Below are 26,286 nucleotides of genomic sequence, written 5' to 3'. Positions count from 1 at the left end.
TTCCTGTTGGTTGGTTGGTTTAGCAAGCGTTTCGCAGGTTTTATGCTTCATTGCGGGTACCAATCAACGTTTTGCCCTGGGACTTATACTACCCTTTGGCCACCTATTACTATATATCCCTCTCAAAAACTTTCGGTTTCATGATAATCATCAAGTCATATTACCAAATTATTGTCCATGTAAAACGCTACGCTAATGTGTTGTTGATAATAATGTCGTTGTGAAAATTAACATCAATTAGTCATGGTACTAAAATAATAACTATGCAAATTTTAGTCGTAACCAGCCCAGCGCCATTGAAAGACATCAACAACTAGAATAACTCGGAACATACATACATCTATGGCAAGGGACAAAAATTGAAATATCTATTTCATCCACCACAGTAATGGCAATTTCTTAATGCCATTTTGTGGCGCATGGCCACTTACTCTGTCACATGAGCACCTTTTATTAATTTATGTTACCACACATGAACATATGTATGGGCGCCAGTCGCCATATCAAAGTCCAAAATTTGAAACCAAGATCAAAATACCGTGACCTCTAATTTCGGCTAATAACACACTAACTACTTGTAATATCTGCATAAATGATAAGCCGAAGTAAACTAAAACAGAAAAGTGATATTGGTAATTGACAAAATTGATAGTATGCTGGGGGCAAGAGGCCTCATCGAGATGCGTACTAGCAATTTATGGAATATTCTTGCTGGTAGGCTGGGAATGAGGCTGTTTTGCTTAATTAATTAGAGATTAGTTGCTATTCATGCTGTTTACTATAGTTGATTCAACATTGTGTCTACTTTCTCATTTCCAGAACATTTCTACAATGCGGGAATACATTTACTGACGCTAATCACCTCGGAATCATCAATTTAATTTTTTTCATTTTTTTTGTTGGTTAAAAAGAAACTCCAAAACACTGCTGAACCGGTAAGTAACCATTCAGATAAAAGTTATCGTAGCTTCATGCAAGTTTACTTAGTTACCTGCACTTTAACCGCACTACTTGCACTATTAAAAACTCCAAGGCATTTTGTATCTATACTCGTATTATTATTATATATTTCTGATATAACTCGCTAAAGTATTCCCTTTTACATCCATCGATCTAATGGGGGTAGATATGTAGTTCCTTAGAATTGTAAGAAGGTTCCTAACGATCTATTCAGAAGACAAGAAATGTGCCTCTCGGCTCCTCGCAACCTAAGTATCTTTTGCAGGATATCGATCTACCTTTAAAGCAAGCAGTGAGACTAAATATCATCCAATTCCACTCGCAGTAGAAGAACATATCCGCGATTTCATTTTAGGAGCATTGGATATGCCAGCAAAATATCTTTAGTTATCATCAATCCATTCCAGGGAAATTGTCAGTGACTCTGAACGCATCTCTTTATACCGCTATTTCCTGATTCGTGAAGAGCACTAGAAAAATGTTGTTTCAGCTGTCGCGGGTTTTTCACAAAGATATTCGCTTGGTCAAAGGGTAGTATAAGTCCCAAGACGAAACGTGGATTGGTACCCACGATGGAGCATAAAACCTGAGAAACGCCTGCTGAACCAACACCAACAGCTCTACTACCAAACCCTATCTCCACCTTCACGTGGTGATCGGTGGGAGTTGTTTCTTCATGAAAAACTGCAGACGCCTAAAAACGGGACAAAATATACCAACTGGTCCTCGAGGTTGGGGGTTGGGTAAGGCTGACAACCCTATACGGAAAACCGATGTTACGAAGCGACGGAAGGAGCCTCGGACAGGATGAACCCGGCAACGACAACGGATTAACGATTTGCGCATTTTCTCATGAAAAATGCGCTCCCTGTACAGACCGAATGCTGCTCAGCAACTAACCGATACCCTGTCCCAATGTATGGCTGATGTGACAGCGTTGCAAGAGATGCAATGGACAGGGACCGGTTTCCTGGAGAAGAGCCGCTACACCATAAGTTATAGCGGCCATCCAGTAAACCATGTGCTCGGAGTAGGTTTCTTAGTCAGCCAAAAAATGAAACCTACTGTTATCGGCTTTGATATATAATATAAGCACTCTGCGTTTGTGAAGCAAGTTTAGAAATATAAGTTGATAATGATGATGAGTTGAGGGACCATCGTTCTACTATGATATTCACGTAATCATTCGTGATGGGTACTAAAAAAATGTTGTTCCAGCTGCTTTGGGTTTTTTCACAAAGATACATGCTTAGTGCAAAAAGTTCATATTATTCCATTTCATTGTATGAATACTATTTATGACTTTGCCCTTCATAAGAGTTGTGGTTCAACCATCGTGAAGTTACAATCTTAACGAGTATATCGATCAGCCTCTTTACTATCAATTATATTTCTGCACCTACATCAAAATCACCTCTGAGAATTGATTAAGTTTAAGCAGCATCTGGTGGGAATTCCAACTCCTCTAGTTTGTCTCGTGAACGTGAGAACTGATTCACGCAAAGTGACCATGCAAACTTTGCTGCAGAGACTCGTTTGCTACCAGATTAATGGCATTTATCTCCGCCTCAAATATGGCCGTTATTTTTCAGGGGGCTCTATTCTCGGTTTTTCCAAATGTATCTCCGAACTTGGTCCCTCATCTATAACTGACCTCTATTTCTTTAATCCTGCGTTGTGAGAATTCTTGTCCTGGAAATCACAATACAATGTGTCCTTAGAAAAGAATATAGAAATCCTAAGACCCAGAAGCATCAAAACTTCCTAATTTTTAACGAACGGTTTTCGAATAGATATTTGACTGTACAGTTGATCGGCTTTTCATATTCCAACCACCTGAAGAAATAAATATTTATTTTGATTACGTATCTCGATATTTTGAGAACCAGTTATCCCCTTCCACGTCCCAACATCATTTCCGAGTCCGTAATTAATGAATTCCTTGTCAAGAAATCACGTTGTTCCAACTATCAAAATTTCTTTAAAACTGGAGGGAACTCTTTTCGATTAGATCGCTGAGGACTTAAAAGACGAGAGCCTTGACCACAGCTGAAGCGAAACCAGAGAGACGTGAATTCTAAATCTACAACAAGTCACTTTTGATGCCTTTTAGATGGAATAGGTTCTGCCATGATATGAATAAACAAGTTCCCATGTTAGTCACCATTCCAATCCAATCCTGGTTGTTCGAAGTTGTCTAAGGAAGCAGAGCCATCCCGGAAACCTAAAAGCAAAACTGACCGTGAAGGTCGGCCCACAAATACTGAAGTGTCCCATTGACACGCGCTTGCACACCTCTGTCCTTGCCGGGCTCGGGATTGTGAGGGTCCCTTTTGGAAGCATCAGTCGCATCTCATTAATCAAAATTTCACGGAACCTGAAAAACAAACGGAGAACATTACGAGAATTTAACGTAAAAATACAAGTAAAGCTAAAAATAGGTAATATTTAAAGAATACCGATTCGAACACATACCAACGGCACAACTGTCCATAACTAGTCTAGTCTTCCCTCTCGATCGCGTTCGTAGAACTGTAAACTCCAGACTCAAGTGCCACGCCGACTTCAGCACTCAGGTCTTGAATTTATTCGACGCCACAAGCGTGGCCAAGCCGGTTTTTTTTTCATTTCTCCAGTTTCACGTTCGTTTCGAACTTTACGCATTGCCCTATTTCAAGTTTGTGGACCTTCAGGTCAATTTTGCCACTTTTTTAGATTTCTGGGATAGGCTTGTGCATCTACTCGACTTCGACCAATTGGTAACGGATCAGATATAGGGTACCGAACCACCACCTCCAATATCACTGCATCAAATATGACAATATACACGAGCTAGGTAAGTGTCCAAGGGCCATCAATATACTTCGCGTGGCAACAACACTTTCATGCACACACAATTCAACTTATTAGCCGTGCAGACTACCACTAATCAAACTTTCGCACACCTCTGTCAGTTCGTTGAGCAATCTCGGCAATTCATGTAGATGTTATGTGATTAGTTTACTGGCATTAAGCCATGGATGTTAGAATCATTGAGTTGAATATTAATTCTACGGTGGACAGATTCCATAGGCGCGAATTGTTTGTGTCCTGAAATACACCTACCTTTATAAATTTCTAACATTTCCGCACAGACACCGTCCCAATCAAAAAACAACCTCGTTTGAGTCCCCAAAGGACAAGCTTCCAACAAATTCCTTGTCGCATAACTCCTCCTTCTGGCTAACACTCTCACATTCCTAGGGATTACCATCGTCTCCATTGAAAGTACTTTCGGTTTCGTATACATGGTTCCCCTCTGTTGTCATAACGAGCATTTTGATCCCAACTCTCTCTCGTTCTGAACAGACGAACTCCAACTAACGGTTAAATCATGGTCTTCCTTCTTAGGGAGAAATAAAACGGCAGAGATGCCTCATGACAGGACACTCTTATTAATAATAACGGGCGCCAACTGCTATATATATAGAACGTTATCATGGATACGGCCACAAGCATACTTGGCCCCAGCCGCAAAAGGAGTCGGAACGGCTGGTTTGACGATGAATGTAAGCTAGCAACGGAACGGAAGAATGCCGCATACCGAGTAATGTTGCATTCTCAAAGAACGCGGGCACGCGCAGAGACTTATCACGAACTCCGTCGAGTGGAGAAGCGACTTCACAGACGGAAAAAGGAAGCCTGGGAGAACCAACAAGTCTATGAACTAGAAAAGTACAGGGAGCAACCGCACCAGGCCCAGAAGGCGGAAGTTTTACCAACAAGTCAGCAGGATGAAGCCTTATACACCTCGATGCTCATCCTGCCGAGACAAAGAGGGAAATCTGATTTCTGACAGAATGGGCATATTAGAGCGATGGGTTGAGTACTTTGATGAGCTACTGAACAACCAGAACATCGACGAGTTGGAGGTCCCGCCAACTGAAGACGACAGACAAATACTGCCACCACCAAGTTTAGGAGAAACAGTCCGTGCAATTCATCGGCTAAAAAATCATAAGTCGCTAGGAGCCGATGGAATTACAGCCGAATTGGTTAAATATGGAGGCGACCAGTTACACCAAGTGGTTCATCAACTTGTGCTCAAAGTATGGGACAGCGAATCAATGCCTGACGATTGGCAACGAGGCATTATCTGTCTCATACATAAAAAGGGAGATATCACACAGTGCAGCAATTATAGAGGTATCACGTTGCTGAGTACCATCTACAAGATATTCTCCACTATCTAGCTAGGCCGGATAGCCCCATACGCCCAGAACATCATTGGCCCATACCAAAGAGGCTTCACTGCAGGCAAATCAGCAACAGATCAGATTTTCTCTCTGCGGCAAACGATGGAAAAACTGTTGGAATATGGACAACAGTTGCACCTTCTGTTCATCGACTTTAAAGCCGCCTATGATAGCATAGCCAGGGTAAAACTGTACACGGCCATGGGAGAATTCGGTATCCCGACGAAATTAATAAGACTGACTAGGCTGACCCTGACCAATGTACAAGGCCAGATAAAAGCAGCAGGATCACTCTCAAGACCATTCGACATCAACAGCGGTCTACGACAAGGGGATGCGCTATCATGCGTCCTCTTTAACCTGGCCCTCGAGAAAGTGATCCGTGATGCTGAGGTAAATGCAAGAGGTACGATCCTCTTCAAGCCCACCCAACTACTGGCCTATGCTGACGATATCGACATCATGGGAAGAACCACCCGAGATGTACAAACTGCCTTCATCCAGATCGAGCAGGCGGCGCGAGATCTTGGGCTGCACATCAATGAAAGCAAGACAAAATATATGGTGGCAACGTCAGGACCGAAGACGAATCAACCAACAACATCGAACCGCACTGGTCAAACACGAAGAAGAATAAGGATAGGAGAATACAACTTTGAGACCGTTGACAATTTCTCCTATCTAGGGTCGAAAATTACAACCGATAACAACTACGATGATGAAATCCGCGCACGGTTGTTGTCAGCCAACAGAGCCTATTTCAGCTTACAAAGACTGTTCCGCTCGTAACGTCTCACCATAGAGTCAAAGCTCCTACTGTACAAGACTATGATCTTGCCAGTCCGCTTGTATTCCTCGGAAACTTGGGTTCTTAGCAAGAAAAATTGCGAACTCTTGGCCGCGTTCGAGAGAAGAATCCTCCGAAGAATTTTTGGCCCCCAACATGAGGATGGACGATTCCGTAGCCTACACAATGACGAAATCTATGAGCGATACCATGACCGTCCGGTTGTGGACAAAATCCGGCTCAATAGGTTACGGTGGGCGGGTCACTTAATCCGTATGGATGAAGATGATCCCACCCGGAAAGTCTATAAGGGCAATATCTATGGTAGAAAAACAAGACGAGGCAGACCCTGCCTAAGATGGAGCGATGGCGTGGGCCAGGACGCCAGACAGCTTTTAGGGATATCGAATTGGTGGACCTCGGCGCAAAACCGGGATGTTTGGAGTTCCTTATTAAGGCAGGCCTAGACCGGATACCGGTTGTTGCGCCGTTGATGATGATGAACTGCTATGTAGATCGCTTGCCGGTAACACATTAAGCTGCAGGTGGAAGAATCCGCGCTCCGTACCTCCGATGTAAGGAGTAAGTAGTCAAGACTTACTTCCTGATAAGCAGTAACGTTAACATAAATCTCAGCGTGTTTTTCCTCATTTCAAACAGCCCACAATATCAAAGTTAAAAATTTCCCTCTATACACAATTTATTTGGCAATTAAGCATTTTCGTTTTCGTCGTTTAGAACGACATCTCTCTTTGTCAAATGGAACGGCCTCTTAAGGAAAGATAATACCTCCGCCACTATACCGGTATAATCCAAAGCAACTATGGTATGAAGTACATATCTAAACAAATTCTTTACGGAAAAAGTCACGCATCGATACTTCTATGGCCTGACATGCGAATAAATTCATTGAACGATGTCAGTCTCACCCTAACCCCTTATATAGTATATCGAATCTGGGAATGGAAATCAAAATCCTCTGCTCTAAACAATTTTCCCCTATCATTCCTCTCAAAACAACAAGGATGACAGAGGCGTCATCAACAAAAGTATTCAAATAATGATTGAAATTGGACCGTTCAGATCCGCCAGCACCTGCGTGCAACTCAGCTGTAAGATAATCCCTGTCTATATAACACGACATATCCGGAAGTTGGGTTGGCCTTTTAAGGTTTTGTATAAAATAAAACCTTATTAAAATCGATTTAATATCTGTCTGTCTATTTGTCTTTTTTTTTGGGGAGGTGGAAATCTTCAAAAGACACTGGCCTGGACACGTTAGCGTGTAGGATTCTTACCCACTAAAACTACCCCCGACTTCCTACCCCCAACCCCGTGGAACCACCAGAAGGTATTACATCATGGGGTGGAGTCAGCGCACTTTAGCTTCATCACCTGTCGTCTCTACGCGACCATGGAGTTGATCTCATCCCAGTTATCCTGACATGCTAGCATTCTTCGCACCAGATTTTCTGGTAGGAACACGCCTCATAGAGTCTCTAGATTCTTCCTTCCTCTCTAGATTCTTCCTTCCTTCCACTAATCTTGGGCAGCGGCAGAATAGGTGCACTGGGTCCTCTGGGGCTCCATTGCAGTTTGGACAATCGAGTGAGGTATCTAATTTAAACCTGAACAGGTATTGACGATATCCTCCATGCCCCATGAGAACTGGGTAAGATTATAATTAATATCGCCATGCGTATCGCCAATCACACCTTGATGGTATGGATGAGCCCAACGCTCTTGCCATCTATTTAGAAATCTCTCCCTTTCGGCTTTCTTCGTCTGCGAGAAAGGAGAGCTAGACTTCGCATTGTATATATTCGTCATCTCATCTGCCTAAATGCTAATCGTTCCCGAGATGATGAATGCTGCATCATTTGACACAGTCCTCAATGCCTAGCACGCCATTAGGGCTATTCTTCTGTAGACCGCACTCAGTTTATTAGCGTTAAATATAACCTGCAATGCCTTTCCACAAACTGGAGCTGCATGGAGCAGGATCGAACTCACTACCCTAGTTATAAACAGCCTGAAAGCATGCCATGGCCCTCCCACGTTCGTTATCAGCCTTACCAGGGCCACACTTGAGATGGATGCTGTCATAAGCATGCTGCACGTGTTGCTTATAGCTGAGCTTCCCGTCTATCATCACTCCCAAGTATTTGATGGCAGGCTTGGAAGTAATGGTATGATTTCCGATTTGAATACGGGCGTAATTTCTTTCACAGCGCATGGTGATGAGGACCGCTTTCGTTTTTTCCTCCGCAAGTGTCAGATCAGAACTCTCTAGTCAACCCTTCCGGTTTCCCGACTTGTTTTTAAATAGAGGCTCTCTGCCCCTTTTGTTTATTTGAGCATATAATACAGTCGAAGGACGGAATGTCCACAACGAATTAACTCTCCTTTTGATAATTCTTCTGGTTTCTCATATCATTAGGTTACGCCTACAGGGTTTCTGCTTCACCTCGATATCCCCTGAAATGCGGAATCTCCATTTTTCCACTTTTTTAGTCGACTTTTTCAACTAGTATCCAATTTTTGAAGGAATAAAAACAGACGATCTTCTGCTTTGTCCAGGACAGAGGCAATTTTACCCACATCTTGTTCGCGAATCTAAAGACCAAATAATACTTGGTACTCCAGGGTAGAGGTGAGACAGCTTCTGTTATACGAAACTGCAAATCGTATATCTTTTACGGATCCTTTTTTTGAGAAAAACTTGTCAATACTCACGGGAATTTTTTTTAAAATACTTTGATGCTCTTCTTTCATTTTTCAAAAACATTCGCAATAATCAAAGCGAAAAGTCATTGCCCTTCACGCTGTTTTTTCTATAACCTTATATAACCGTTTCGAAATCTTTTGTTCGTCTCTTGTCAAATTTCATTTCCAAAACTCAATTTCGCTTCACCAAATCCTTCATTTAACACCCCATGAAAACCGTCACATCCTGATTTCTGGATCAATTTCCAGCGCCACTAATCCCACGGTAAAAGCAATTTCCATAATTATTATTATCCAACGAATTTGTCAAAGGGGCAATGACTAGCATACCAACAACAAAGGTAAACTATTCTAATTTTATAGCATCTTAGGGATTGAGGTATTTACGAAGGAGCAATTAAGTAGAAATTTTAGCAATTAAATTTCCAGAAAATAAAGAATAGAGAAAGTAAATACATATTTGGGTAGATAGATATTAAGATATTATAGATATGTAGAAGAGATAGATACTATTAAAAATTAAGTTTTGAAATAAAAAATTGACACAATTTGATGGTTAAGGGAAGGAGTAGACAACTCGGAGTTTGGAACAAAAGGAATTATAAATAAACAATGGATGGATGCTTCAGGTATGAAGGGTTTTGTGTATTTCTTTTATAAAGACATTTGAGTGTGCATTTGTCATTAGTATGTTGCACGTAATATATGTATGTATTATGTGAGAATATCCACATTCAGGTGATATTGGCATTCAAAGTCTTGAATTTACAAAAAAGCAACAACTTCGACCTATTATAACTTTCTTAGTAATAGTGGAATTTCCACCAACTTGGTAGGACCATGCGCTATATTAGAGCCTACATCGTGGTGCTCGAATGAACTTAATGGGGGTTTTGCAGCGAATTACTAAAAATTATAGTAATATACTATTATTGACTTTATTTGAAGAAATATCGGTATGAAGGGTATTTCGGAGCCTAGGTACCAGGTAAGCAGTTTCTGAGAAAGGGTCCGTTAAAGAAGTTATCACTTTCGACCCCCGGGTTCCCCAACTTTCCAACAAATGTCAAAACTAAGATCGGCCTCGGAAAGTACTAATCGACCCTTTTCATTTGATACCCCACATACTATATTTGATAAGAAAAAATCCCCCCCCCCCCCCCCTCTTTTGCACGTATGAGAACCCTCCCTTGAATTCTATATGGAACTTACTGTATGCGTGAGCGTTCACAGTTTCCACCTATCAACCAAATTTGGTGTGAGTCGCTACAACCGTTTCCGAGGAAAATGCGTGTGACGAACAGACAGACAGACAGTAAACCAATTTTAATAAGGTTAAAACCTTAAAAAACCAATGAAAGTACGTGGCTCCTCTGTGAACTGTGAAACCAGCGAACACATTCACAGACGACACAAAATAAAGTCTGCTGCAGAAACGAGGAATATAGACAAAATATATAAAAAGGTACATAAGCTCAGCAGTGGTGTAGAAGTTGATTGATCTCATTCTGATTAAGTTATGCGTAACTATTCTATTTTTATGGAGATTTCTACGCAAAAACAAATTCAGATGAAAATAATCCGACGTAGCTATTTCGATTTGAATCAAATCCAAAGCGAAGCTTTTTGGCAGAAAAGTACTAACCAACACGGGCTCTTTAACTTCGAAATGCAAAATGAAAATACAAAACAAAGAGTCAGTTTGTCAGCAGCCAACGCATCTTTCACCACTTTCTTTCTTTTTCACTGACACAGAAATCAGGTGATTTGGAGGACATTAAGAATCTTAGTCAGCAGCTGATGTGCGAGTGGCATGGCGCCCTATGGCCAACCATTAATTTGAAATTTCTAGCACTCTTTTCATATTAGACAAAGAAGCAGAAAACGACGACAGTTCATCGAAATTAAGCGTAGGTGGCGGCTAGGATATAAATATCTTAAGATAATTTAGAAAAATGTCTCGTAGGCGTTTGATCTCTGGATAGTATTTCGGTTTATATAGCTGGCGAATAAACGAATATATAAATTAGCTTGGTTTGTTAATGCGAAGATAACCTTAAGTCTACAAAATTATACAAATATTTACTATTAAACACGACATTTTTGTTCATAAATAAAAACAATTTTGATAATTTGGTCATAAAAAGATAAAAAAAAATGTTGCTTTAGATTTTTAAATAAAGTCAAGGGTCCCCCAATTAATATCAATATCAATTTTCGTAACGTAGTGACGAGGTCAGGATGGTATTTTCATTTTCAAATTAATGTATTCAAGGACATACCATCGGTTACCGTACAACCACTAAAACCAAACAGTCGTGCCTTGCGCACTACCTTTAAAGAAAACTAGACAGACTCGAATCCAAAACTCGAAATAGTACTAATGGATGATTTTTCCACGGAAATCAAGTAAAAATCCCTGAACGAAGCCAAGGAATTATCATGCTGTTATGAGGATAACGAAACCTTCGTGCTCGTGTCATGTAGTCCCTTAGATTACCCTCGTTGAACGTTCCAGACAGGTGCACGAATACTTTGCTGAAAACTTCTTTGACGTGAAAAATCCTTATCAAAATTTAAGCCATCTGTGATCAGAAATATTTACCATGATACCACTGTTTATTTGAAAGTACTTTCACCTATTAGAAAAGGCTCACTTAAAGGGCGTTTTCAAAAACTACCCACAAAAAAATTTGAAAAAATCATCATGATGACCCTATATGGTAGCCAGGCTAAAAAATACGACAATTTCTCCCATGCCGAGACCAGAGCTAAGGTTTGGAGTGTCAGCATATTAGTTAATACTGCTATCAAAAACTGAGAAGAACCCAGCAAACATATTGTAAAGCTTACCCTGTCGAAGAACAGAAAAACTTGCATAATTAATGCCATAATTCATTAGCTGGGCATATACTCAAAATAAATATTTTACAAAATAATACGTCCCACATATTCCCTGCCCATGGGCGCATCAGGCATCAGATTTTCAGTCCACATCACATCACATCACATCATCCAGTAGATAATCGATTCTTTATTATTTTGTTAAACGGGAATAACTTAGAGAATCACTAAGGACTGAGTGGTTAGAGACTGAAGCGAAGAAAATTGAAAACTTGCATGACCACCGTGGTAGGAAAAATGGTGAAAAATGCAAAATCGTCGGATTTCGGCGGGCGATACCTCGTTCTAAAGCAGAGCGGATTCAGCAAATGCAAAAATTTTAACGCTATGACGTCGGGGAGATCGGATACCGCCCTGGGAGATGTAAAATCGTCGAATTTCGGCGGGCAATGCCCCGTTCGGAAGCGGAGGCGACCCAGATTCAGAAAATGCAACAATTTTAACGCTACGACGTCGGGGAGGCCAGATATCAGGCAAAGCTTATAGCCTGGGAGGCCCCATAAACGTGAAGAAAATTGAAAAGCTCCACGACCGCCTGGGAGGCCCCAGAAACACGAAGAAAATTGAAAATCTTCACGACACCCGGTAGGAAAAATGGCCAATACCTCGACGATACCTCGTTCGAAAGCAGAGGCGACCCAGATTCAGGAAATGCAAAAATTTTAACGCTACGACGTCGGGAAGGCCAGATATCATGGAGAGTTCTCCGCCTGGGAGGTCCCAGAAACGCGAAGAAAATTGAAAATTTCCACGATCCCCGGGTAGGAAAAATGGCGAAAAATGCAAAATCGTCGGATTTCGGCGGGGGATGCCTCGTTCGAAAGCAGAGGCGAGCCGGATTAAAAAAATGCAAAAATTTTAACGCTACGACATTGAGGAGGCCGGATATCACGGAAAGTTCGCCGCCTGGGAGGCCCTAGAAACGCGAAGAAAATTCAAGCATGAAACATGAAAATGATTCGTATGATATGAAACGTCATACTGGAAAGTTTGGTCAAAATGCTACTATCTTTGACAAAGTTATAGTAAGTCAAAGTTGCTCCTTTCGCGTCCAATTACTGCTCCCTCAGAATAAAATGTCAGTATCAAATCGATTTGAAATCGGGTATACTCAACGTATGTACACTACGATCTATATATAAATGGAACCATCGTGTACCCAAATATTCTTATCTAAAAAATGAACAAAATCGTTCATATCTAAAACGTCTTGTTTATTTTATGCCTGTGCAATGCTTGACTTTAAAAATGCTGGCATGATGATTACTATAGGTGTAGTTCTCACGGTATCCCTCCTTCGTAAAATATTGACACTTCGAGTAGTACTGATGAAGGGAACAAGTAGTTCCCGAAATATCGGTATTTGTAAGGATAACAAATATTACTAGCGAAAAGAAAAGGCGAGCCTTAATTATTTCAACCAGTTTCTTTGAATGTCCTTGCAATTGCAATAATTTCAGTTCTTAATTATTGCTGAAGGTTTCAAAAACAAGGACAAATTTTACAGAGCCTTGAAACACAGAAAAGTTACCTATAATTTTCAATTTCCATTCGACTTTATGAATTTCTTGAATAAAGAGTTTAAATGTAGCTTTACGAGAAATCCTTCAAACTATGTAGTAGTAAAGTGATTTAGGTAAAAAGGAACTGAAGAATAAAGAGTTTGGATATGTAGAGGACATTGCCAGTTGACCCCAATACTATGCAAAAGATACACTTGAATTACACCTCCTCTCACTTTCCAACCCCCAAAGTCTTTAGAATTTTCATCATTTCGGGTAGAATGTATCACCTTTCGAAATGTGCTGGTTTATCATTTTTTCTGCAGGGAACCCAATGTATGGTATCTACTACATGTTTTTGTTATAAATCAATTAACCCCATGCGGACATGCAACACTTGATTTTATCACCCCATTGGCTTATCCCCTGCATAAGGCGCAACTGTCAAAACACAATAAAGATATAATTGGATCAATCAACTTAATCGTGACAACAAGATGACAAGCTTAGATAAATGATATTTATTTTTAGATTTTTTTGTGGATAGTGACAAGATTTTTTAAATGTAAAAGAAAAAATTCAACAGCAAAGAAATAGGATAAAGTCCTCTAGCACATAAGAGATGCTAATTTTATGGAGACACATGTGTATAATATATAATTATCAGCTCTAAAGTTTTGCTTTTGATGATATATTGCGAAAATAAAGCTCTAATGATGTTGAAGAGATAGAGGAAAGTGTGCGTATGATGTAAGTGCTGAATACATAGGACTCCATAAATAAGTTCTGAACCTAGCCGCGTGCCTTGAAACACAATCATTAAGTTGACATAAAAAGATAATATACATCTAAGATACTTTACCTCGAGGAGTTTTATGGTGTAAATGGATGAAACTACGATTGACCGCTTTTGTATTAATTAATTACCCAAGTTACGACTGTATATGCTCGCCGTGCCATTGTCTGTTGGAATATATGTTTATGGATATACACAATTATCACCTGTACAGGTTACACTGATAGAATTCTACTCCTGCTTTTGAAGCTATCAAACGTCTTTGCTGCATGCACTAAAGGTTATGTCTACCCATAATAAGGCACTTGAGAATAATATATAAAGGAAAGCAATAGGAATTTCCAAAATCAATTTTGAAATGAAAAATAGGAAAAGTATATTAAAAGCGAAGAACAAATTAATACCAAAACAAATATGGAAGGCTCCTCAAAACACGAACTGGATACTCTAAAAATATTGTTATAGCGTCAATAAACATCTGTTGCCATCTTCATTTGCATTCAGTGATGCAGATTCGATTCTAATAATTTTTATTTATATTATTTCCGAATTTCGACCAACTTTCCCTATTTCATATTTCTTTTTTTTTTCTTCATGCATTCCTTTGCCACACGCGCATCTTTTTAATAGATTCAATCTATTTTATTGAAAAAAATATATCAAAATTTAAAAGATAAAAAAATAAGTTTTCCCTTGATTTGAATTCCTTTTCAGATATCCATTGCGTCGTTCGTAAGTGGATTTTGTGTGGACGTAGATGAACGGGCCTGGTGATATACCAACAACGAACGGTACTGTTCCCGAGCAACATTGCGGCCCATTAGGATTCCTTCCATCGTTCGGCATGTCCTGCCGAGGACGCGCTGAAGCCTTCGCAAGACGGCTTCAATCACGTTTGCGTACACTCGGATCACAGGTATATTAACTTCTCAGTGTAATTTGTGTTGTGAGAATGGTAGTATGTGTGTTATATGTTTAAGATGAGTTGAACTGTTCACTTTAGGTAATTTAACTATTTGCGAAGATGCGCGCTCTTCACTTGTGATATCACTTTATTCTTCACTTGTTATGCGCATTCACAAACTCCAAAGCAAAAGCGTGAATTGGTTCCTAGGATGGGCTCCCACGTTTAAATCGGGGCAAATTATGCAAACTGGTCTTCCACGTTGGCAATTGGTGTAAGGGTGATAACTTCGAAAAATCTATCTATTACGAATCCACGAAGAAGCCTCGAACTGGGCTGACTACAAAACCATGGACTCGACAAATAAAAAGAACAAGCGTACTTCCTGTACAGAATAGGAACTCCTAAGCAACTGGCCCATGCCCTGACCCCCAGGCTGTGTTATTGCCTTCAGACGGCTATGCACTCTGCGCTTGGAACCAAATTTCGAAAGATCAGCCGTATTAGCATTTACACCCTTACAGACGAGGCTTTTGAGTTGGAGAAGGATATCTTCTACGAAAAAGTGAAACGAACCCTCAGAGCCTACTCCAGTCATGATAAAAAAATCATACTTGGAACTTTAAAAGCCAAGTACGAAAGCAGCCGTGTTTAGATCACTAGCTCGTTGGTATGGTGCTTCGGGCTCGAATAATAAGTGATGACGAAGAGCGATTTCTGTATCTCTTTTTGAAACATAGCCGTGCGGTGTACAAATGAAAAGTCTTGATTAGTACTCAACGAAACCAGTCTTGAATTTGACAATAGCTGCGAAATAGCGGAGTAGAAGCTTAAATGCCACTAAAGTGAAACATGATCCATTCTTAGAAAAAATCCACCCAAAAATTCTGGAAAAAATCATGTTGACTTGAAATCCTGTTATTATTAACAAAGTGATAACAGATTGAAAGTCATTTTCGTGGGATAAAATGCACACTAAACTGTTATATTGCGCCACTATCAAATTAAAGTGGCAAATTTAAGCGCTGCTTTCTGCATCTCTGGAAAGGAGACCTTATCATCCCTATCCTCAAGAGCGGAGATCCTTCTCTAGCTGTGAACTACCATCCCATCTCTCTTCTTACTCCAAAATCTATGAGGGATACGTCACGGACTGGCTGACCACGCACTGACGTAGCTCAGTACCTTTCGGTCACCTCGTTGTCAAAGAGCAGCAATCTGACTTCTAGTCTTCGTTGCTAAATGCTTCAATTCACGACAGGAGATACATGCTATTTATACTGATTTCTGCAAAGCCTGTGATACCGTTGACTACAATATTCTCCTCTCAAAACTCTCTTTACTCAACTTCCTCTTCTCAATCATCTCTCAACTTTGCTCCTACCTTCCATACGGTTCCTCCAGAGTTTCTTTCCATGATTACTCATCCCGTTCCTTCTCTCCTTCTTCTGGTGTTCCCCGTGGTTCTATACTTGTCCCTGCTATTCCTGTTTTTTATCAATGACCTTCCCTGCATTCTCATTTATCCGTGTTTGCTTTACGCAGACGACCTTAAACTATTTGCTCTATTTCGTCTCCGCTGAATTGTGCTCTCTTGCAGTCCAACTTTGATGCTTTGGTCCATTGGGGCTTAGTTAACAAGCTGGCACTAAATGTCATCAAATACTACTGGATTCGCTTAAACCCTTACCAATACCCTTTTCCTACTCTCTTGATGGACAACCCCTTTCACTACTTACCTCCTTTCAAGACCTGGATGTAATATTCGGTGACAAACTTCGTATCAATTCCCACTTCGTTGTCATCATCAATCGAGCTTCCAGCATGTTTGGCTTTATCCTACGTTTATGCTTCAATTTTACCTCAATCCAGTCCTCCTTACCACTTTTCAACTCCCTTATCAAAACATCCTTGAATATTGTAGCCTCGTCCCCCGTGAGCCACTGTGGCTGCCGCGCTTTTGAACCTGTACAACGTAATTTCACCAGAACCTTCTTGCTATAAAAGCAGCTTCTCCGTGTGTACTATCCGTTACAACTCCGTACCTTCAACTTTCTTTCCCTGGAACAACGCCGCAACTTACTTGATATGTGTACGCTCTTCAAACTCTGTAATTTTCTGATGAATTGATTGCTCTGTGAAGACAATATATAATTAGAAAATTACTTTGCATCTCTTGTCATTGAATAAAATAAAATATTAAAGGTCGTGTGTATGCAAACATGAGATATTTTAGGTAATTGTAATTGATTAAGCAATCACTCCAGCAATATTTATTAATCAAGCACATCTCTTATAAAACTTACGAGGAGACGCTTCCTAAAAATGAGATTATGATCGTGATGGGTGATTTGAATGCAAAGATAGCAGCACCTTAGTTGGGCATGCAATGGCGGCATGGAGGCATGTGAAAGATTTTAGCTTCTGCAACTTTCATTACCTTATTATTGGCGGCACACTGATCGAGCACAAGGTCTGCCATAAAGTCAGTTGGATTTCGACTGCCCATAACGAATATCTAATCAGATCGATCATATCGCGATCAGCAGTAGATTTAGCAGTTGTCTCCTTAATGCGCATAACAAAACCAACAAAAACAAATCCAATTTTCATCCAGCAGGGGAGAAACGTTACTTTGCAAACGACACAAATTGTACACCACCGGAGAATATTGATGAAGTCTGGGCCGTCATCAAATGTGGAGGACGATTCATATAGGAAACAATGGCATTCCCGTGAGCTGCCTTTGTAAAAGCAAAATCAACGGCATTCATATCGATAACTGTTACGCTCCTCCTAGTATAACAATAGCACAATCTGACAAGATGCTCGACAAACTGGTGTAGAATACTAGAAACCATAGCTTAGCCTTTGGGGAGCTGAACATTATACATATTCCCCTTCCGAAGTACAGGGATAGGTTCGATCGCCGACATGACGTACCTCAATACTTTTTTATCGAAATGGCCTGGAAAGCAGCACGCTACTGTGACCACCAAGTCATCTTTCTCGGGATTGCTATGGACAGTTGTGCCTTGTGAAGTTACTCTTTCAGCAACAGGAGGAAGGTGGACCTCGGCCAATGGTTTGACAGGACGTCTTTTCAAACTTTTGTGTTGCCGAGGAGGAGTTACGAGAGATCCATAGACGGCTCCGGAATTGGGTGGAATTATGAATAAAGCCCTCGATTTAGCTGCTAAGGCTATAAAAAGAGGAAGGAAGGAAGAACTAGGCTCAACAGTTTAACTGAACGTTTTCTCAAGCTTTGGCCAACGGTTTAACAGGATGACTTTTCGAATGTTGACGTTACCGTGGAGTGGTTACGAGGGATCTGTGGAGGTATTGAAGAAGAAGACTTCTGAGTTAAACAAGATTCCGGGTAAAGCCCTCAAGTTGGCTGCTAAGACCAGGCCCAAGTGGTTTATATGCACACCGTGCTTGATGAAAGTAATGTTTCCGTTCAATGGAAGAGACATAAGTTGGTTCTGCTACCGAAACCCAAAAACCACCCAGCGCGACTTCTTCATATCACTCTATTTGCCTTTTAGACATTATGGGAAGACGCTGGAGATAGTGGCGTACAGAAGGCTGCTTCCGTTCATCGAGCTAGCAGCTGGTCTATCGAAGCAGTATGGGTTCGCCTAGCATGTTCTACGGTCGATGCGATTAGAATGGTCGTGGAACTGATTCAGGAGGCAGGTGGCTAAGCTAGGTGACTCTTGGTATTTTTCCCGATTAATTGAGAGTTACCTCGCGGAGATTGTTCTGTTATGTGGCATATGCTTTCCAGGGTTTCGTATTGAGACCCCTACTATGGTACATAATGTATAATCAACTGCTGGGCCTTGGCGTGCCAGAGGGGCAACGTTGATCATTTTTGCAAAGACTTGACAGTGGCATATAAAAAGAGAAAGACGGCCCTTACTACCAATCGCAAGAAAAAAGACTGTCAAAATTCCAGTTGGTAACTGAAGGTCCTTTCAAAAATCGATCATTAAATACCTAGAGATAATGATCAATGCCAAATTGAGCTCCAAAGGGATTAGGTGTGGGAAAGTAAAAGCAAGAATGATATTCAATATCGGAGAACCAAAGTGAAGCCGATTTTATAATATGCAACTCCCTTCTGGGCGAGATCATTGGACGCAATTGTGAACCTACCATACCGGCCAATCGATGTGCGGATGTGCGGCACCTATAGGGCAACCTCCGAGGAGGGTATATTTCATATTGAAAATAAACTCTTTGGATCCTCCAACGAATGACGCGCACTATTTCTGTCAGTGAAGGGAGGCGACCGATTAAAGAGGTCGCAGATTTTCGAAAAGCTACTGGAAAAGAGCTTTGCAATAGATGCCACGGAAGGATAATCCAGAAAGAGTACTAGATCTAGACATTGATCGCGTCTATTGAGATATTGGTCGGGCGAAAACACGAACAAGGACAACATTACGGAGTGCAGTGGTTATGGAAACTTATTGTATTGTTTCGGATTGGACGAGTCGCCTGACTTCTTTCTAGGATTCCCATCTCCAACCGTAAAAAAGTCAAAAGACACGCAGATTTCGAACCAATTTTAAGCAAGCCGGGAAACTGAAAATGTGAGGATTCTTATGTGCATGGTAATTCCACTTCTTCTTTTTTTTATCCTTTGTCCGTTCATAAGCGGGGCCAGCTCATGGTAGTTTACAATATTTCCAATTGTGCACAATATTTCCAGAACCTTTTATCCAACTATGTTAATTTGATCTGGAAACTACTGTATCGATAACCGTCAGTTTTCGTTAGTATCTGGCTTCACAGTGAGAGTTGAACGTTATTTAACAAGAATGCAGAAGTTCACTTAAAACAAATGCATAAAAGGAATGTGGAAAATATATCGACTTCATATAAAAGTCTTCTGAACGGCATCATATTTCTATACCTTAAGATGCAGTAAATTCGCACGCAATAGATAACCTTGACTTGCTATAACTTTGTTATTAATAGCAGCATTTGCATGAAACTTTCCAGTATTATCTGTCAATTTTGATGAACTTAGATGCTAAAAAAGCGGGTAATTTTTGTAATTTTAAGCGATTACAACACTAATATATTGTGTAATTCTTTTTGGGCAACATTAGCACAGTTTTGAAGCATAGGAGAACATTTTGTAATGCTTTTTCTTTATACAAAAAGTGGCTTTAAAAATAGTATGCTGAAAATACACGTCGTTACGGTGTTGATGATTTTGTGGAAATCACTTATTTGAAACAAAAAAAAGCTTCCTGGTTGTTATCACAGTGGATATTGTTCGACTGACAAAGTTTCATTCAAAAATATCAAAATGGGAGCCTTTTTGGAAAAATTTTAAAAAAAAGTGTTTTTAGGGGGTTATTTTTATACCGGTCAAATTTTGACTTTTTGAAGTTCGGACGGTAACCGTATATGTATAAAGTATGTAGTTAAAATTTGGTAAAAATTGGTGTGCGCCGACAAAGCTCTTCGTTTGAAATAGTATCAGCCCAGCGCACTCCGATGATACGACGCAGACAGTTGTTGACGAAGGCTTGGAGCCTTCGAGTGATAGTGGGGATAATTTTCCATGTGCTGCTCCCATATAGCAACACAGAAAGAACGCTAGCACGCAATATTCGTTTTGAGAATAGGCAATAGTCTCAACACAGATTTTAAACAAGGCAGCAAGAGCGGATCTAGCGCTGTTACTGAGTCGGGAAACATCCAGTTCGATGCCACAATAACAACAAATTTATCGACGCCTAAGATGCTCTGCCCACCAATTCAGATAAGGGGAGTGCGATGACCTGTTAGACTGAAATCCTTGGTTTTGTCGGTGTTTATCTCCTGTCCAACTCTACCTGCTTTCCTTCCAAATCCAGAACCATTTGGCCAAGATCCATGGTCCGGTGAGAGAACAAACAGATGTCATGAGCGTAATCGAGTGTTTGACGAAAGATATCATAGTCTATTGAACTCCTCCACGTCCTCCGAATAAGGCAGCAGAAAGGAAGTCATCGATAACACGAAGAAATGATACCGATGACAGGATACAACCCTGGTCCCTCGTTTAGCACCTCAAATTTTTGTGGAATTTTACCTCGGTGCAGCACGTGATATTTTGCGCCATCATATGTCGCTCTGATAATAGCCATTAGTTTTTCCAGAATGCCGCTCCTGCAAACATTTTCTCGAAATTGATGAAGAGCAGGTGAAGCGAATTTTAACTATCATCCCTTTCTTGGACACTTTGGGATGACCCGGATTCCCTGAACTTCCGTGCTAGTGAAAGTAGTAGACCTGTTGTAACTGCAGATTCATCATCATCATCATCAATGGCGCAACAACCGGTATCCGGTCTAGGCCTGCCTTAATAAGGAACTCCAGACATCCCGGTTTTGCGCCGAGGTCCACCAATTCGATATCCCTAAAAGCTGTCTGGCGTCCTGGCCCACGCCATCGCTCCATCTTAGGCAGGGTCTGCCTCGTCTTCTTTTCCTACCATAGATATTGCCCTTATAGACTTTCCGGGTGGGATCATCTTCATCCATACGGATTAAGTGACCCGCCCACCGTAACCTATTGAGCCGGATTTTATCCACAACCGGACGGTCATGGTATCGCTCATAGATTTCGTCATTGTGTAGGCTACGGAATCGTCCATCCTCATGTAGGGGGCCAAAAATTCTTCGGAGGATTCTTCTCTCGAACGCGGCCAAGAGTTCGCAATTTTTCTTGCTAAGAACCCAAGTTTCCGAGGAATACATGAGGACTGGCAAGATCATAGTCTTGTACAGTAAGAGCTTTGACCCTATGGTGAGACGTTTCGAGCGGAACAGTCTTTGTAAGCTGAAGTAGGCTCTGTTGGCTGACAACAACCGTGCGCGGATTTCATCATCGTAGTTGTTATCGGTTGTGATTTTCGACCCTAGATAGGAGAAATTGTCAACGGTCTCAAAGTTGTATTCCCATATCCTTATTCTTGTTCGTGCTTGTGTTTGACCAGTGCGGTTTGATGTTGTTGGTTGATTCGTCTTCGGTGCTGACGTTGCCACCATGTATTTTGTCTTGCCTTCACTGATGTGCAGCCCAAGATCTCGCGCCGCCTGCTCGATCTGTATGAAGGCAGTTTGAACGTCTCGGGTGGTTCTTCCCATGATGTCGATATCGTCAGCATAGGCCAGTAGTTGGGTGGACTTGAAGAGGATCGTACCTCTTGCATTCACCTCAGCATCACGGATCACTTTCTCGAGGGCCAGGTTAAAGAGGACGCATGATAGCGCATCCCCTTGTCGTAGACCGTTGTTGATGTCGAATGGTCTTGAGAGTGATCCTGCTGCTTTTATCTGGCCTCGCACATTGGTCAGGGTCAGCCTAGTCAGTCTTATTAATTTCGTCGGGATACCGAATTCTCTCATGGCCGTGTACAGTTTTACCCTGGCTATGCTATCATAGGCGGCTTTAAAGTCGATGAACAGATGGTGCAACTGTTGTCCATATTCCAACAGTTTTTCCATCGCCTGCCGCAGAGAGAAAATCTGATCTGTTGCTGATTTGCCTGGAGTGAAGCCTCTTTGGTATGGGCCAATGATGTTCTGGGCGTATGGGGCTATCCGGCCTAGCAAGATAGTGGAGAATATCTTATAGATGGTACTCAGCAACGTGATACCTCTATAATTGCTGCACTGTGTGATATCTCCCTTTTTATGTATGAGACAGATTATGCCTCGCTGCCAATCGTCAGGCATTGATTCGCTGTCCCATACCTTGAGCACAAGTTGATGAACCACTTGGTGTAACTGGTCGCCTCCATATTTAACCAATTCGGCTGTAATTCCATCGGCTCCTGGCGACTTATGATTTTTTAGCCGATGAATTGCACGGACTGTTTCTCCTAAACTTGGTGGTGGCAGTATTTGCCCGTCGTCTTCAGTTGGCGGGACCTCCAACTCGCCGATGTTCTGGTTGTTCAGTAGCTCATCAAAGTACTCAACCCATCGCTCTAATATGCCCATTCTGTCGGAAATCAGATTTCCCTCTTTGTCTCGGCAGGATGAGCATCGAGGTGTATAAGGCTTCATCCTGCTGACTTGTTGGTAAAACTTCCGCGCCTGGTGCGGTTGCTCCCTGTACTTTTCTAGTTCACAGACTTGTTGGTTCTCCCAGGCTTCCTTTTTCCGTCTGTGAAGTCGCTTCTCCGCTCGACGGAGTTCGTGATAAGTCTCTGCGCGTGCCCGCGTTCTTTGAGAATGCAACATTACTCGGTATGCGGCATTTTTCCGTTCCGTTGCTAGCTTACATTCATCGTCAAACCAGCCGTTCCGACTCCTTTTGCGGCTGGGGCCAAGTATATTTGTGGCCGTATCCATGATAACGTTCTTCAGGTGGTTGTGAAGATCATTAGTTGATGCTTCATCTCCAGGTCCTCTATTGACTGCGGTTATTGCGGCATCCATTTCCCTCTTATAGGTGTCGCGGAGGGTTGTGTTGTGGATGGCTTCAGTGTTCACTCTCACCTGATTGTCAGAGGGGATTCTAGGTGGTATTGTTATTCGAACTCGGAGCACCATGCCAACGAGATAGTGATCCGAGTCTATATTGGCCCCCCTATATGTTCTGACATTCATCAAGGCTGAGAGGTGGCGGCGTTCGATCAACACGTGGTCAATTTGGTTGAAAGTGGTCCCGTCTGGAGAGGCCCACGTATGTTTGTGGACCGCTTTCCGCGCAAACCAGGTACTTCCAACAACCATTCCGTGTGACCCTGCTAATTGAATAGTCCGCAGTCCGTTATCATTTGTTTTTTCGTGTAAGCTATGGGAGCCAACGTATCGCCTGAATACGGGCTCCTTCCCTACTTGGCTGTTAAAATCCCCAAGTATGATTTTGATATCATATCTGGGACAGGCTTCGAGGGTTCTTTCTACTGCCTCGTAGAAGGTATCCTTCTCCGACTCTGCAGTCTCCTGTGTAGGGGCGTGAACGTTTATGAGGCTTATATTTCTAAACTTGCCTCGCAAGCGCAGAGTGCATAGCCGTTCGCTTATACTTTCAAAGCCGATAACAGCAGGTTTCATTTTTTGGCTGACTAAGAAACCTACTCCGAGCACATGGTTTACTGGATGGCCGCTATAATATATGGTGTAGTGGCTCTTCTCCAGGAAACCGGTCCCTGTCCATCGCATCTCTTGCAACGCTGTTACATCAGCCCTATATTGGGACAGGGTATCGGCTAGCTGCTTATCAGCTTCATCTCTGTACAGGGAGCGCACGTTCCATGAGAAAATGCGCAAATCGTTATTCCTTTGTCGTTGCCGGGTCCGTCGTTTTAACATCCGTCCTATCCGAGGCTCCTGTTGTGGCTTCGTTACAGGTTGTTTTCCGTGTAGGGTTGTCAGCCCTACCCAACCCCCAACCTGGAGGACCAGTTGGTACAATTTGTCCCGTTTTTAGGCGCGGGAGACTCGCCTTCATCCTTCTCCGTCTGCAGCTTTTCGTCAAGAAAGAGCTCCCAGCGGTCACCACGTGGAGGTGGAGATAGGGTTTGGTAGTAGAGCTGTTGGTGTTGGTTCAGCAGGCATTTCCCAGGTTTTATGCTCCATCGTGGGTACCAATCCACGTTTCGCCCCGGGACCTATACTACCCTTTGACCAACTGCAGATTCAGTGTTGAATAATTCTACGGGCAGACCGTCGTCCTTTTTGAGTGCCCGCATGTAAGGGCGACTAACCATTTCATCCACAAGAGGAGGAACCTCAGCGGATATGGTATAATTACGAACCGTGGTGAAGTTGCAATGGAACGAACTTATTGTTTTTGATTAGGGACAGCCCTATTGTATTATTTACAGATATCGACAGTTAGTTACTCCCTTCCTCAGTGCTCGCAATGATTGTAAGCAGAAACAAAAAGATATTAATATTTCGGGAGCCTGTTGGTTCCTTCCTCAGTGCTTATAATGATTTTAAGCAGAAATATCGATATCTGCAAATAAATACAATAAGGTTGTCCCTAATCAAAAAACAATCTTTTCGTTTCATTGAAACACTGGGAACAACCAAAAAGTTCAATACTACAAATGTAGTGAAGTGTTCTTTCTATCTCTTTAGCTGCTCGTCATCGTGGATGAGGAGTCAACCGTTAACGCCTTTCACATGACCATCAACAAATTGACGGCCACATGCAATTACCTTCACGATACGGTATACACTTTTAAAATCAGTCAGATTTGATGACGCCCCTTCGGGACCTGGCCAGCAACCTGCATAATGCCAGACAAAAGAGCATTTTTGATAGCACCCCAATATTTTTACTTCAATCAATCAATATTCTCAGGCGAGTTACTTAGTCTTCCACTGTCGAGCGACAGCTGGATCATACAAGCGGTCAATATTCAACGCTTTCTTAAACCCTGCGAGAAGTGGCGGACGCAACACACAAGCGAACGGAAGCGACCATCAGATGGAGCTCCCTTTCGAGCCCGACGTCGGCGCCTTTCTTCTTACGTACTCCAGAAGACAACTCTTAAATCGACTCCTGGCCGCAAAATGCTCGTACGGTGTCAGTCAATTGAAAACCAGTTGACATTGTTGTAAGCTCTGCGCTCGAACAGTGTACCACCAATGACGACACTACAAAATTTCACAACCTCCTACCATTATCTCTATGATCGCGAAGACCGTGTTTCTCCATCACAAAACTTCAAAATTCGCAGGTTGATAACCCACATATTTCTATCCCTTTTAGTCGCCCCTTACGACAAGCAGAGATGACTTTAAATGTATTCTTAAGCTCCAACTGATAGGACACTGCTTATAACTACTTAAGGAATATTCGAATCATGCTGAAATTTTCAGGAAATATTCCTCCACACCTGTACACCTGTACAAAAATGCAATCAAACCTCTTCAGGGGTTTTTCGGTTCAGTTTTAAAAATTTGCTAATATGCTATCATGTCTATTTGAACAGGTATCAGAATGAGATGTATCTTTGGGGCCCAGATTTCATATTCATATTTCATCATGAATTTTTCAGATTTGTGGGTTTGCTACTTTCGGAAAATGGGTCCTATCTCCCGTTAAGTTTGTACTTTTTGAGCGTTTCCTCCCCTATTTCGCAACGGACGTCGAAATCAAGATAAGTACTAACTGAGATCTTTCTTTTGATATCCGACACGAATAGAATAGAAGGAAACAATTTTGACACTCGCTTTTACATGTACAAATTCAAGTGACTCCATCTAAGCATGGGGTTTCGCAGTTCTCATCTGACCACCAAATTCCGTTTGAATCGATGTGAATGTTTTCGAGAGAAGTGCGTGTGACAGGCAGACAAACATCAAACCAAGTTTAATAAGGTTTTGTTTTACACAGACCAGAATAGAGTTGAGTGATGAATCAGTTTAATACTATCTTGTTGTCTTTGAAGAGGAAATAAATTACGTATTATATTTTTGGATTTATTTAAAATGAAA

General features: G+C 41.6%; 1 protein-coding gene across 1 annotated transcript in view; it reads left to right on the top strand.

The window, feature by feature from the left end:
* Positions 1-26,286, top strand: part of LOC119648210 (glycogen-binding subunit 76A) — a 72,335-nt gene that overhangs the window by 42,633 nt on the left and 3,416 nt on the right. The window contains exons 2-3 of the mRNA XM_038049816.1: positions 820-935; positions 14,626-14,827. Coding sequence (XP_037905744.1) covers positions 14,669-14,827 — 159 coding nt within the window. The 5' untranslated portion in view covers positions 820-935; positions 14,626-14,668. The remainder of the gene's footprint in view (positions 1-819; positions 936-14,625; positions 14,828-26,286) is intronic.

Source organism: Hermetia illucens, chromosome 2 (assembly GCF_905115235.1).
Source record: "Hermetia illucens chromosome 2, iHerIll2.2.curated.20191125, whole genome shotgun sequence".
Lineage (NCBI taxonomy): Eukaryota > Metazoa > Arthropoda > Insecta > Diptera > Stratiomyidae > Hermetia > Hermetia illucens.
The sequence above is the reverse complement of the archived record's forward strand: the minus strand, read 5'-3'. Positions and strand labels throughout refer to the sequence as shown.